Here is a 14,233-nt window from a genome sequence, read left to right as displayed (position 1 = left end):
ATATTGAATAGTACTTGTTCCAGTACCGACCCTTGAGGGACTCCACTAGATACAGGCCTCCAAATAGACTCCACCCCATTGACCACAACTTCTCTGGCTTCTTTCCTTCAGCCAGTTCCCAGTCCACCTCACTACCTGATCAGCCAGTCTACACTTCCTCCATTTAGCTGCGAGGATGCTGTGGAAGAATGTGTCAAATGTTTTACTGAAATCAAGATAGACCACATCCACTGCTTTGCCATCATCTTTCCACTTGTTCATGTCCTCATAAAAGGCTATGAGGTTGGTTAAGCATGACTTCCCCTTGGTGAAGCCATGTCGAATGCCCCTAATGACACTCTTATCCTTGATATGCCTTGAGATGGCACCAAGGACAGAGTTGAGGCTGACCAGTCTATAGTTACCCAGGTCCTCTTTCTTGCCCTTTCTGAAGACTGGACTGACATTTGCTTTCTTCCAGTCCCCAGGTACCTCTCCTGTGTCCCACAGCTTAGCAAAGGTGATGGAGAGTGGCCTAGCAATGACCTCAGCGAGCTCCCTCAGGACCTGCGGGTGCACCTCCTCTGTACCCATGGATTTATGGATGTCTAGATTGCTTAATTGCTCCCTAACCCAGTCCTCATCAACCAAGGCAAACTCCCCCATTTTTCTGACTTCCTCTGGGGCCTCAGGGGTACGGGGCTCCTCAGGACAGCTTCCGGCAGAGTAGACAGAGACAAAGAAGGCATTCAGTAACTCTACCTTCTCTGTATTTTCTGTCACCAGAGCACCCACCTCATTCATCAGTGAGGCTACATTGCCCCTAGTGTTAGCTTTATCTGCGATGTATTTGAAGAAGCTCTTTCTGTTGTCCTTGACCCCTCTCACAAGGTTTAATTCTAAGGAGGCCTTGGCTTTCCTAGTTGCCTCCCTACATCCTCTGACAAGAGCCTTATATTTTTCCCAAGTGGCCAACCCCTCCTTCCATGATCTGTAAACTCTGTTCTTCCATTTGAGCTTGCCCAGCAGTTCTCTGTTTAACGGAGCAGGTCTCCTGGCTCCCTCCCCTGACTTCCTACATGTCGGGATGCTCTGATCTTCAGTTTGGAAGAAGCAGTCCCTGAATGCTAACCAACTATCTTCAGCCCCTTTACCTTCAAGTACCCTTTCCCATGGGATTTCTCCTAGCAATTGTTTGAAAAGGTCGAAGTTGGCCCTACTGAAGTAAAGGGTTGCAATTCTGCTTGATATTCTGTTCCTGCCACATGAGATCCTGAACTCCACTATCTCATGGTCGCTGCAGCCAAGGCAGCCCTCAACCTTTTCTGCTTCAATCAGACTCTCCTTTTTAGTGAGGATGATATCCAGCAGCACTCCTCTTCTAGTTGGCTCACCTACCATTTGCATCAGGAAGTTATCATCAATGCACTGGAGGAATCTCCTGGACTGTGGATAGGTGGCTGAGTAAAGGTGGTGGGATCGTGCAAGCAAGGTGCTGGGGAAGAGCTCAGGGTACTTGAACCGTGTGCCAGCTCAGCCACTGGTTTGCTTGTAACTGTGGACAAGTGCACTTCTTCACCCAGTAATTCTGGTTTTGTTTTTCTTTCTCCTTTCTCAGTTTCAAGCTTTTAGGCCTCTAGAGATACTAAGAAGTATTATTACAAGAACAATAACAAGTAATTTTTGCCCATAATCTGTGGGCTGCAATGGCTCAAGAATAAAACCCCCTTGGCAAATCAATTCACTGCACTTAGGAAAAATGAACAAGTAATGAGGATAACTCACGACAAAACCTTGCTCACCACTTTCAGGGATTCCTTTCTTGCATGCTAGCTCTGTAATCAATGAAGTAAAAAATGCTAATGCCATTTCACAGATTAAGGAATTCTAAAGGGCTTATTTGAAAAATTCTGCTGGTTGTGGAAATATACATGCAAAAATTTGTGTCTCTGGAAAGTGGGGCCATTGGTTTTCTGTTTTCTCTCGCAAGGAATTGAAATGCAAGATATAATGAAAGAGATTTAACCTACATAAAATTGCTGATTTATCTGAGTTTTTCTTAAGAAACAGTCACTGACTTACAAACTGGTTCTAATGTTTCAGCCATGGAGACGCCTGATGGTGGATCAATGCACAACATGTGTCTGCTCTCTCCAGTCAACCTCTTCTCGGAGATACACCCTGACATGTACAAAATTAAGCTGTGAACCATGCCCAGTAGTAAGTGCAAGTGGTCTGGATGTTCTGGTTAAGAATGTGTCTGATGAGAAGATCATGTTCTTCATTGTATACACCAGTTTATGCTCTGTACAGCTCTGAGACCTGTTGCCTTCAAATTTTTCTGAGAAGTCACGGCCCTGTGTTCTTCTTTTCCTGAATTAGATGAAAGATACAAATGTGATCTAAATCCACAGTGCATGAAACATAACTTTTCATAGTACTTAGGTCCACAGGCACATTTTTCTGTATATAATTTTAGACTATTTACCTTTAGGGCAAAATAAGGTTTGGAAAAACATTTGCACAGGAACTGCTATGTCTCCTTTCCTACAGTATTATCTGCCTCTTCAGGGACTGGTAGCTCAGCCAGATTTCCATGCTTCAGGGCATTCCTATGACTATTTCAAATTGTCTGATAGCTGGGCTCAGTAATATTTCTATCAGGTTCCCAGCCATACCTTAGGTCATTTGAGGTAATTGTCCCCATCAGTTCCACTGGCCTTTTTGAAGACTGCTGCTGCTTTGCTGCCATCATCTGCAAGGAACGAGCTTGGCTGGGAAAGCCAGAGGCAAATAGCTCCCATTTTTATTCCACTGACTAACAGTGTGACTGGAATGCCTGACTAGTTCTTTATCAGTCATGTAATTTTCTCTCTTAGCACCAATACCTCAAGTAGAAGGAAATCTAAGCAAGTTGCAGAGGCCGGGCTAATCTCCCCCTGTCTGAAGAGCACAGATCAGCAACTGAGTTTCACAGGAAAAGGTTTAAATGACCAGCCCTCTTCTGCCTTTCCCTGGGTACTGGATGGAGCCCAATGGGCCCAACCAAACCTAGGGCCTGTGTGAGCAGTGTCTGTTGCACCAAAAAGCCACTTCTCTGACATGATTGTATGGGCTTCCCTGATAACCAGGAGAGACATACATTGATGTGGTCCCTGCAAAAGAGAGGGGCAGAGTTTCGGATGAATCCAGTTTTCAAACCCCACGTAGAACCAGAAAGGACAATATTGTAAATTAAGTTTCTGTGGTTTCACCTGTACTAATAAACTAAGCAGAGCAAGACTGCAGGCTCAGGTTATGTCCTGTAACCACTTACCGTTAAGAATTGTCAGCAGTGTCCCAACTGGCCTGTTCTAACTAGCAAACTTCCAAATAATGCCCAGGCACAAGCCAGTAGTTAGGATAACCCAAGGCCAGCCTGTTTAGTAAGAAGGATACAGTTTAGACATACACATATGTTCCAGTTCTCTGCAGTGCCAGAAAACTGGCTTTGACACCATTTGTTTACTGATGTGGATGTAGCCTGTGACAAAAGGTAGAATCTGCAATACTTAGTGTGTTTCTGGACCCTAATATCACCCCTCCTGTAAGGTATAATTATAGACACAGGCTTCTGAAAGGAAAATAAATGGCCAAGCTCAGTGCTGAGCATCTTTCTCTCTTCTACAAAATATAACTTGGCAGATCAATGAAAAAAAGCCAGACACACTAGAATGAATCTATGGCCAGAAACATGTGTGCATATGCATGTTCCCACACAAAAATACAGGAACATCAATTCTTGCTTTTCAATGCGAGAAGCCAGCTGTAGAAATTAAAGGTAGAGGAACCAATAAAATACATGCTAAAAAAAGTGGGGAAACATTCCTCTCCTGTTTCTTTTACCACCCACACAATTCCCAAAGAGCTCCTTCCCCCGACCTGACCTGAAAGTACAGACTAAACAAAAAAAAATTCTGAAGAAAGGGCAATTTCCAGTTTGGCTTATTGAGCACTATGTACTTGTGTTTAGGAGATGTGCAGTTACCCTAGAGAGGTTGCAGGTCAAAGTGTATGTTGTCCTTTGTAGCCATTGTAATGAATCTGTGGAGCTTGAGGGGAAAAAAATATCAAATAAGATACAGAATGTCTTCATCTCCCTCTAAGGCCAGTGGGATTCACACACATTTTTCCTGTCTCAGAGTTGCTGATTTCAGGTATACCCAGGGTAAAAGCAGTTCTTTCATAGTGGATAAGATCACAGGTTAAGAGCGTATACTCTCTCAGGAACACCTGCTTTCTACTGGATGCCGAAGCTGTGAAAGTAAACTCACTGGTAATTGAAATGCAGCCAATTTCAGCATATTCTGCTCATCAGTGTCATTTTTTTGGTCATTTTATGACCTACTTTACGTGCTTATATTTTTGCTAACAGCGCACGTTTACCTAAATAACAATGAACTATGGTTTCTTCCAATGATTTAATAGTAGCCCACACCCTTCCCAAATTCTTTTTCTATAAAAAACATATGGATAGCATGCATGCCTTCACTCAACCAGAAAGTGTTTGTTGTCTTTAAAAAGTTCAGCTCATCATAAGCAGGTGTTGGTTATGTGTAGCAGCTGGAGACATTACTGTGGGACATTTAATATATTAACTCAGTTCCTTTTTTATTTTTTCTTTCCATTATCCACTCTGTACCTTTCTTCCTCTCCATCTAGTCCCACTTATTCTTCTTACTTCTTCCCCTGCCACTGTATTTTTCCTATTGTGCCATTTGTAGGGCTCCATTATTCCTCTTTTCTTTCTCTCCTTTTTAATTTTATTATATCATACCGTCTCTGATGTTCTTTTTACTTTCTTGGTTTGTCTGGCCATTTTCTTTTTCTTTCCATAGTCCAAATTTTCAACCTTAGCCTTATTCTCCCCTTTCCCCTGCCCAGTGATTACTGGTTACCTTGCCGTCTTCTCCTAGGTGAAGCACTTCAAAATACTTTTCCAAGTTGCACTGTGTAGTATTCATTAACTTTACAGAGAAGCTCCTGTAACACCACAAATGTTACCTGTATGTCACTCAAAGCATTTTATTAAGTTTCTTACCCTTGCCTACTGTCATGTGTTGTATAGAGGACCTGACCGTACAACTGTTATAGTCAAAGAATATTGTGAAGTGGACACAGAAGACTTTGTACTTGGAAATAAACCTCTATCCCTATTATATAATGAATCAGTACAAGGATTAATGCCAGCCTTTCCAAAAGAAAAAACAGACATATACACCTAATTAGATTAAGCTGTTCAAAAAAACAATTTTCTGGTTATCACTTTGTCCACTGAGTCTTTAGGAAAACAAAACAAAACAAAACAAAACCACAACAAAACAAAAAAACCCCAAACAAAAAATGAAATGACTTCTGCAAAAAAGAGTAGGAAGCGTGCTTAAACAAAAATAAACACAGAAAAATGTGCTTTACCTTCTAGAATTACAGAAGAGAGGAAATCCCTGGCTCTTGCTGTGGAAAGTGTGTGCCAACTTCATGTGGCATCAGACTGAGAGACGGAAGGCTTAAATACCTTCAGGTATGTTTTAAGCACTCTTCTTTATGAGTAAATGTGAATGTAACACAGAGTACTGGCGAACACAAGGAAACTGTATTTTTTCCTCCTTTTTGGATAGGCAGCATGGTATTACTAGTGTCTTGTCTTTTATATCTCAGAATGGTTTATCAAGAAAGATTTTTTCACTTGTTTGTTTGTGGTTTTTGTTGTTGTTTTTGTTTGTGGTCTTGTTTTTTGTGGTGGTTTTTTGTTTGGTGTGTGTTTTTTTGGTTTGGTTTGGTGGGGTTTTTTTGTTTGTTTTTTAAATTAAAAAAGGAGATTTCAGACCACAGTGCAAAATTCTAGAGGGGCATTCTGAATGCACCTGCAAGCATGAATATTATCAAGGAACCTTAACTGGAATATGAGATTAAACTACTACTAAGAGAAAATTTTAAATGAGAAACAGATAACTTAAGTTGAAAATGTGAATTTTGAAAAATTTCTCCAGCATGATAGTTTTTTAAACAAGAGTGGATATTTTTCTGGTTAGAACCTGTCAGCTTGTCATGAGAAACAGCATATAACATTATCTTCTATTCCATTCCTGAGCTAAGTTTTAGATGGGGGAAGTGTGGGAAGAGCAATGAAGCAGGTGACGGGTCTACATAACAAGTCCTAATGAGTCACCATTCTTGAAGGTATATAAAAGACTTGTACACCTGGCAGTTAGGGACACGGTTTATTAGTGGACTGGGCAGTCTTAAGTTTAAGCTTGGAATGAGTGATCTTAAAGTTCTTTTCCAAACTTAATGATTGATTCTATGTGGATGTGCTGGGAGTTTTTATGTTTTTTTTGTTTGTTTGTTTGTTTTTTAAAGAAGCTTCCAGCTCAGCTGGAAGTTAAATATTCATATATATGTCCCTTTAAAAGACAATTCAAGGGCCAAAATCCCAAGTTTCTCACTTAGACAAGTTTCTCTTATGAGAATTTTCTTCCCTGGTAAGAGCTGATAAAGGGCAGTTTTTGGCAGTCCTGACTGAGTTGTAAACAAGATGGTTATGGAAATAAACAGAAGATGATGACTTTGTTGTTAAACAATTCTGTTTACTAAATATTTCAATGTTATATAAACTTAAACACCATGATACATTAATTGAAATATCAGTAAAGGAAGAGTCAGGTTGTATAGTATCCTGAAAACTTACTGTCCCATGTTGTTTCTGTGTAAATCTAACAGTCCTTAAATCTTTACAGCCAAATGAATCACTTTACGATGGGTGTGACAGTCACTCCTGTAAAGTAAATGAGAAAGGGGAATTTATCTGGGAAAGGAGAATCACTGGCTGTCCTCCATTTAATTCCAGAAGATGTCTGGCTGAAGGAGTAAGTAGTGAAATTGGTCCTGTTTCCAGGTTTCCTAACAGACTCTGTCATGTTTATGGTTTGGTATATAGGTACCTTATGTGTACTATGGTGGGAAACCCCAGCTCTCTCCTAGTACATTGGCTAAACTGAATTTGAACTTTCTTTGAAATTCAGAAAAATGTACTGTTTTATTATTATTATTATTTTAAAATACATTCTGGTTTTATGTGTGACCATACTGCAGGGGAGATGCTGAGCTTACAGTGATTCTGTTCCATACGAAGGAGAAAATATAAGAAAATGCTCATTCTAACAATGTTTTCAGTTTGGAATCCAGAGCAAAACTGTGTGGATAGTTATGCAAAGCAAGAAAACAGTCATATCAGCCCCTTTTTTCTAGGAATATGTATATGAAAGGCTAAGATATTTTTTTTCTACGCTCATAGGTACTGTAGGAAGAGCTCAAATGTCCACATTTGCGGGTGTTTGATATAATGATATAATAAAAAACCCATCCAACACGTCCACCCATCTTTCTTGTGATTTCAGGTTAGACATACACTGAGGAAGAGTGCAAGTTGGGGTGTAGCACATAGGGGCCTGCTTTTGCTCATCTAGCATGACACAGGTCAACGAAGCTGGTCAGGGCCTGGAGCACAAGTCTGATGAGGAGCAGCTGAGGGAACTGGGGCTGTTTAGCCTGGAGAAAAGGAGGCTGAGGGGAGGCCTTATCGCTTTCTACAACTACCTGAAAGGAGGTTGTAGCATGGAGGGTGTTGGTCTCTTCTCCCAAGCAAAAAGTGATAAGACAAGAGGAAATGGCCTCAAGTTGCACCAGGGGAGGTTTAGATTGGAAAGTGTTGTCAGGCATTCGAACAAGCTGCCCGGGGAAGTGGTGAAGTCACCATCCCTGGAGGTGTTTAAAAGGCATTGAGATGAGGTTCTTAGGGACATGGCTTAGTGCTAGAGTTAGGTTATGGTTGGACTCAATGATCCTGAGGGTCTCTTCCCACCAAAGTGTTTCTATGATTTTATATCCACTTGTCCCCATTTGCTTGGGCAGGAAGCAGGAAACCTTTAAAAAAGCTTGTTCCCATGTCTCTCTCTACATGCACATTGAGGAAATGGAGGATTTGATATGTATAATGCAGGAAGAATAAAGATTCTACAGTGCATTTCTCACTTCATGAAATTACTTTAGCACACATAGTTTTGTTATACAAACAATGATTTAGAAAAATACTGAATTATGTTACAGGCTTAGGGTTATTATTATATTCCAAAGGTCTTAATTGAAAATGAATAATAATTTACTTTTTAACAAGAAATTCCCAACCTACATTTATTTTCCTCCCATCCAAAAAAACGAACTTTTTCAGTTCAGGAAAAAAAGGTGGTTTTCATCTAGTTACAGATGGAAAGTTTAAGTTTTTTGATTAAAAACCCCTTCAAACTTTTGGATGTAAGTTCAGGGGTTTAGTGCAACAATGGCATCACCCTGCAACATAAATATTTCTCCATTTTTTCCTTTCAACATAGGTTTTCAATAATTTTCCACCAAATCTATATTTCTGAGAAATATTTTCTACATAGTAGTAATGAAATACGAAAAGTACATTTTTTAGGTGTTAAAACTTACGTGAAAGATGTGATATTTTATGGTGAGTTGCTTGTACATTTTCAGCTGTTGTGGAATAGACATGCTTTCATCAATATGGCTTAAAAAAATCAAGAAGGACTGTTTAACTTCCTTTCTTGAACAGACAAAAGACTTGAATGTTATTGGTTTTATCACTCTGGTTCCCAGAAATTGACTTGTATTCAATGTCTTTACATTAGAAAGCTTCTAATACAAGGTGAAAGCAATATTTTCAAGGGTTGAACTTGCTAATATAGTACATTATTTCCAATCAGCTATCAACAAATACAATCACAAGTTCAAAACCTTGAAATGCATAAAGACACGTTTACTAATGTAGATTTATATTTTTTTGTACAATATAGAAATACAATTTCCTTGCCTAATATCCTGTTTTAAACATCCATTTTTATTCTTCCAGTGGAACAAATATGTATTACCTGTACCAAAACAGAAGTTTTCATTTTTTATTGCTTTAGGGCAGAATTGCAAAAATTGGCGGTACCTGCTGTGACACATGTAAGTAAATAAGCAAAAAGTCTTATATGGAAATTGCAGAGCATGTAAGCTACTAGGTAAGGTGCTATGTTTTCCATAAGGTGCAGTTTGATGAAACAGAGCTAAGCAATGTGGTTAAAGTAAACCATCCAACAAGTCCACCCTCTGGTTGTGCTACTGCTGTCATGTTTTGTCCACTAGAACACGTGTTTTGACAGTATTCACAAGTACTTAGAAAGAAATAGATAGTCTCCACATTTTATGCAGATGTTAATTATGAATGTTCTATTTTATTGTTCATCTAAAGGTAACAGGAACAGTATTGCACACACAGGTTGACGAGTCACATAACCTGATACTGAATATGTGAGGCAATCACTTCATGAATAATCAATCAACTTAAAATGAATTTAGCAAAAAACCTGTGGTGGCAGTAATGTAATTTTGATAAGTTTTTGATAATGCTATATGAAAAAAAAATTGTTGTCAAATGTGCATTCCTATTCAACTGCCTGACTGCATCTTAGATTCAGCAGTTTAGGAGTTAGTCCTGCAACACTTTATTTCATGCATCATTGTGTATATAATCCAAATGTCAGTCAGGCTGTAAGCATAGGAAGGGTTTGCTTACATGAGGAAGGATTGCAGGATTGGGTTCTCATTTCTAAAATGAATCTCTGATGCTTTGTAAACAGGCAACATATCAGTTTTCCCCTTCGTAAGTAAAAAATTAATAATAATGTACCTCATTTAAAATTAAAAAAAATAACAGAAGATTGATATTCTCTTTTAAGGTCAGATCAAAACATTGACATCTTGCCTGTGTTCTGTTATCTCTTTTTTTTTTTTTTTTTCCTTTATGCATATGCTAATAAATAAATGATGGCCAGCATAGCAGCCCATCACCACACTGGCACAGTAACTACTGTAATAATACCCCTGATGAAGGACGTTAACTCCTAGGGAGTTTGCAGTCATTGCCTATCTGTATTATCACTGAGTTCCTGCTTGAGAAATTGAAGTCAGAAAGCTAATGAGATAGACTGTCATCAATTGGCTCAAACAGGTAATTTAGTTAAGAGAGTGCTAATCTACCAGGCTTCAAAGAAGGAATACTGAAAGTTATTTATTAACAAAAACAGATTTTAAGATTTAAAAGACAGGGTGGTGGGCAGGCTCTACTAATTGAGAATGCCTGTCACCGCAGCTGAGGAGAGGAGAAACCCTGTTCCATACGAGCACAGCTCATTTTAACAGTGCTAGTGATTTAAGAGAGATACTTCCCTGCAAGCAGCAAAAGAAAACTGATTTAAGTGAAACACCAAATGCCTGAAAACACCCATATTGTATAGGTCCTCAAATCCTTTTTCCCGTTAATGTTTGCTTGGATATAGCTCAAAATTGAAATGTCCCATATTACAATGCTGTCCTATTCCTGGTTGTTTCTCTATTCAGGGCCCTTCTTAAGGAAAATCCAGCATACTGCATCTGGCCAACTAAGCATAAGTTATCAATTGCAGGATGGTGGTTAATGTAATACATAGCTTTAAATCAAATAGATACTTCTAGATATCAAACTCTTTCCTCTGTATTTACATCTTGCCACCAGGACGCTCAGTAAATACACGCTGTGTGTTACATACTCTACAGGGAACACCAAGTCTTGGCAAAGCTAGTGTAAAACCAAAGTAATTTAATTATTCTTAAAAGTCAGATAAGAGAATAATCAGTTTCTCATGGACACAGAGACTTAGCTATAGGTTACATTGCCTTCCCAAATCTTGAGAGAGTTTGTCTTTCAGACACCTCAGTACCATGAAGAACTGGACAAAGAACTTGTTCTCTCAAGTTCAAAGCACAATTCAGAGTGATACCTTTGGTCCAGTAGAGTCCTGTGTGGCTTTGAATCATGATTGTTTAAGAAGCCAGTTTCCCTTTCTAGGTTATGCCTTGGCAATTGGAATTTATTAGTGTGTCTGAGGGCATTGTTCCAGGTTTTAAGTATGTAGAAGCAAATAAGTTAACAGGCTTACTTTATCATTAGGTTTTTGTGGTATTAGCAAAGGACTTGATTATTTGCAAGTGATATTCCTTATTTTTCTGTTTAACAAAGAAGTTGCATCTCTGCTTACCTCTTTTCCCTATTGATCTCAATAACATACATCTTGTTAGATTACAAGCACTTGGCTTTTTCAAATGTACTCTCCACACAGAACAAAACCAGAACTACTGCCTCTTGTATGGCTTATTAGATGGGAAAAAAAAAGGAAAACAACCCAAACAACCAAACAAAACAACAACAAAAAACAAAACCAAAAACCAAACACCAAAAAATGGGAGAATTTACCTGACACCAAGAGCAAAAAGTGTTGAAAAAAAAGTATCAGAATATTTCATAACTTACTGAAGACAAGAGAAAAATTCCCATTGACCTAAAGTTAGATTTTTGCAGAATTAGTTTTCTAATTTATTTTTCCTAGTTTTTCTTTTTGCCGCTTTAGTTTTTTGCAAAATCCACCACACGTACAAGGACTTTCAGGAGCTGTCAAATGTAGGAGCCTGAAAGAGGCAGGCTGCCAGGGCTCCCTGTCCAGGAAACAGGGAGGTTAAGCATGTGTCCCAGTAAGCACACAGGCAAACACGTGTATGTAATATGCACACACACATTCTTTACATACACACAGAAACACTCAGTACTCTGGCAAACACAAACAGCACCCACATTCTCATCCTGATCTCCCCTCTGGCTTATCGGGGTGAAGGTCCTTAGTGATCCTGGGCACTCTGACCAGTAACTTGTCCTGAATCCCTGCTAACCCGGACTCATTGGCCCTGTGACCTGTGGTCCAATGACACTTACTGGCACTTACACCTCCATACACACACATCCACATGTAACAGAGAGTCCATCACCCGGGAGAAGTAGTTAGAAATGGAGTTTAATGAGAAGATGGGACAGACTGCAATGATCAAATGTAGGCGAAGGTCAGACAAAAGTATGGACCAAAAGCTGTTTAACATGAAAGCAAGCCCTTTTATCCGTCCATTTCCATGCTTGTTCCTCACCAAACCACCTTAATCCCTCCATTCCCTCACCTTTGGCTCTTTCCATAAAAATTCCACAATTAAGTCTTGTAGAATCCCAAAACGTTCTTTTCTAGCAGCTCATAAGTAGTCCCACACAGTCCTGAAGGCAGTGACCCACCTCAGCCTGTAAGGTGATTAGGAAGCTGCTCCCACTGACTCATCTTGAAGGACAGCATCCCAAGACAATGTGATCTCCCTTCTGTGACAACCCCAGGAATAACCAGGTCAGGGTGCTCTGTTTCTCCAATTAGGTTATGTTTTCATGTGTGTCATCTTTTTCCTGTGCACCTGCTTGCCCAATGTACCACTAAATCACCTTTAAAAGAAGAGTTATCCAACATAGAAGCTAATAGGTAAAAGGTGGCAAAGTGACTTTAAATCAAAGCAGTCAATTGAAAAGAAACATGAGGGAAATCCTGCTCTCCAGTGGAATTTTAAGCTTGTAATATGATATAGTCACTTGCTAGGGATCTTCCCAGTAATATCTCACTAACACAAATTTCAGTAATAAGGGAAAGGGAGTTAAAAAGAAAAACAACTGTCAGCACTGTCAAATACTGTTTTGTTTTATTTTTTCACTTGATAGGTGTGGAAGTGGAATGTCGACGAGTAAGTACCAGACTGCAGTATAAGAATATCAATGGATGTGTGGCTGAAAGGGAAGTGCCTATATCTCATTGTGAGGTAAATAACAAAAACAGTCCCTCACACTCCAAGACTCACCCTTACCCTGGCTTGTCTCTTCCACAAGGGAAACCTTTGCATCTACTACAGCTTTCCTTCAATAAGTGGAGCATCATTTCTGTCCTTCTCATTGATTCACTCAAACGATGTAAGCCTCATTGGCACTTATTTCTAAAGTAATTTTGTGATGCTGAATTTTCCCTATTCAAGACAGCGTGAAAAAAGGTACATATGTTAGACACAAAGAGTTTGTTCATACCACTTTCCTTTGTGTCCATCAAAATTAGTGACTCTAAAATGCCTTTTTTTAGGACTTTCTTCATTAAAAAAAAAAAAAAAATCATCTTGGTATTAGTGAAGCTGATTTTCAGATCTGAGTCTACAGTTAAGCATGCATATCCCTCTTCAGGCTCTGAAGCTAATTTATGAGAGGGTAAATAGGTATTTAGATGCATGATACTTCAAAAGATATTTAACCTTGAGTGCTATGTTTTTACTTCTGTGCTCTATAAGCTTTATGAGTCCTCTATTAGCCTGAGCACTAAGCTGTCATGTTCTGCACGTGTTCTAATACAGCTGAGACAATAACCCTATGTGCTTAGAAGCCCAGGACATCACTTACGATATTTTAAATTGTAGGCTTTTTTGTGTGACCCATTTCTTCATTTCTTCTTTGCTGTGCTTATGCTCCTAAGGTGTTACTCTTTGACCAGTACCCCGCATTCTAGAATCAGATACCTTTTTCCAAGTTTGTGTTCTACAGCAGAGCACTGAAGTCTAAGTGAAGTTGTCTATGGATGTTTTGAAGGGAAGAACCTGGATTCTGATTGCACTGGGTCTGTTCAAACTTTGTATCCCTTTTTTCCATTCAGGGCAAGTGCAGAAGCAATACCAGATACTCCGCTGAGACAGGAAAATGGGAAGACCTATGCAGTTGCTGTACAGCCACTCTCACAACCATAGTCACCATCCCCCTCCGGTGTGCCAATGGGACAGTGGTGCAGCATTACATCCCATCTGCCTCTCAGTGTGAATGCCATTCTCGGAAGTGTACAGACTAAATATTCCCAAGAAGTTCAGTTGTGTAATCTCAAGTGCTATGAGGAAGGAACTTTACAGTAAAAGCCTCATTTTCTCCCTGTAGACTGTTTTATCCAGTAGAATCCTGACTAACTAATTGTATCAACATAGCAAACAATAAAACTTACTAGCACAACAGAGCACCTTCTGATCATTCTTCAGTTTGTTTGAAGATAAGATGTTGCAAATTATATGTTCTCCTTCATGTTCACCATGGAAAGTAATTGACATTATTAAAAATGCAAACCCACAACAGTAACAGAAACAGATGCTTCTACTTAAGCATCTACTTAAAGCTTCTAGCAAAGCATTTACCATTGTCTTCAGAGACATTACACTTCAGATCTTAGTGACACACTGTGGCTTTTTTCTCCTCCAG

The 14,233-nt window shown here is 39.3% G+C and overlaps 1 protein-coding gene across 1 annotated transcript in view; it reads left to right on the top strand.

The window, feature by feature from the left end:
- Nucleotides 1–13,835, top strand: part of VWF (von Willebrand factor) — a gene marked incomplete at its 3' end in the record, with an annotated part of 145,307 nt that extends 131,472 nt beyond the window's left edge. Inside the window, exons 47-52 of the mRNA XM_080343088.1 lie at nucleotides 2,083–2,199; nucleotides 5,441–5,539; nucleotides 6,756–6,884; nucleotides 8,985–9,024; nucleotides 12,677–12,774; nucleotides 13,647–13,835. Of these exons, the coding sequence (XP_080199214.1) occupies nucleotides 2,083–2,199; nucleotides 5,441–5,539; nucleotides 6,756–6,884; nucleotides 8,985–9,024; nucleotides 12,677–12,774; nucleotides 13,647–13,835 (672 nt within the window). The remainder of the gene's footprint in view (nucleotides 1–2,082; nucleotides 2,200–5,440; nucleotides 5,540–6,755; nucleotides 6,885–8,984; nucleotides 9,025–12,676; nucleotides 12,775–13,646) is intronic.
- Nucleotides 13,836–14,233: the final 398 nt, after the last annotated feature.

The sequence above is a fragment of the Nesoenas mayeri genome (genome assembly GCF_963082525.1).
Source record: "Nesoenas mayeri genome assembly, chromosome: 1".
NCBI classification, from domain to species: domain Eukaryota; kingdom Metazoa; phylum Chordata; class Aves; order Columbiformes; family Columbidae; genus Nesoenas; species Nesoenas mayeri.
This window is presented reverse-complemented; position numbering and strand designations above follow the sequence as displayed.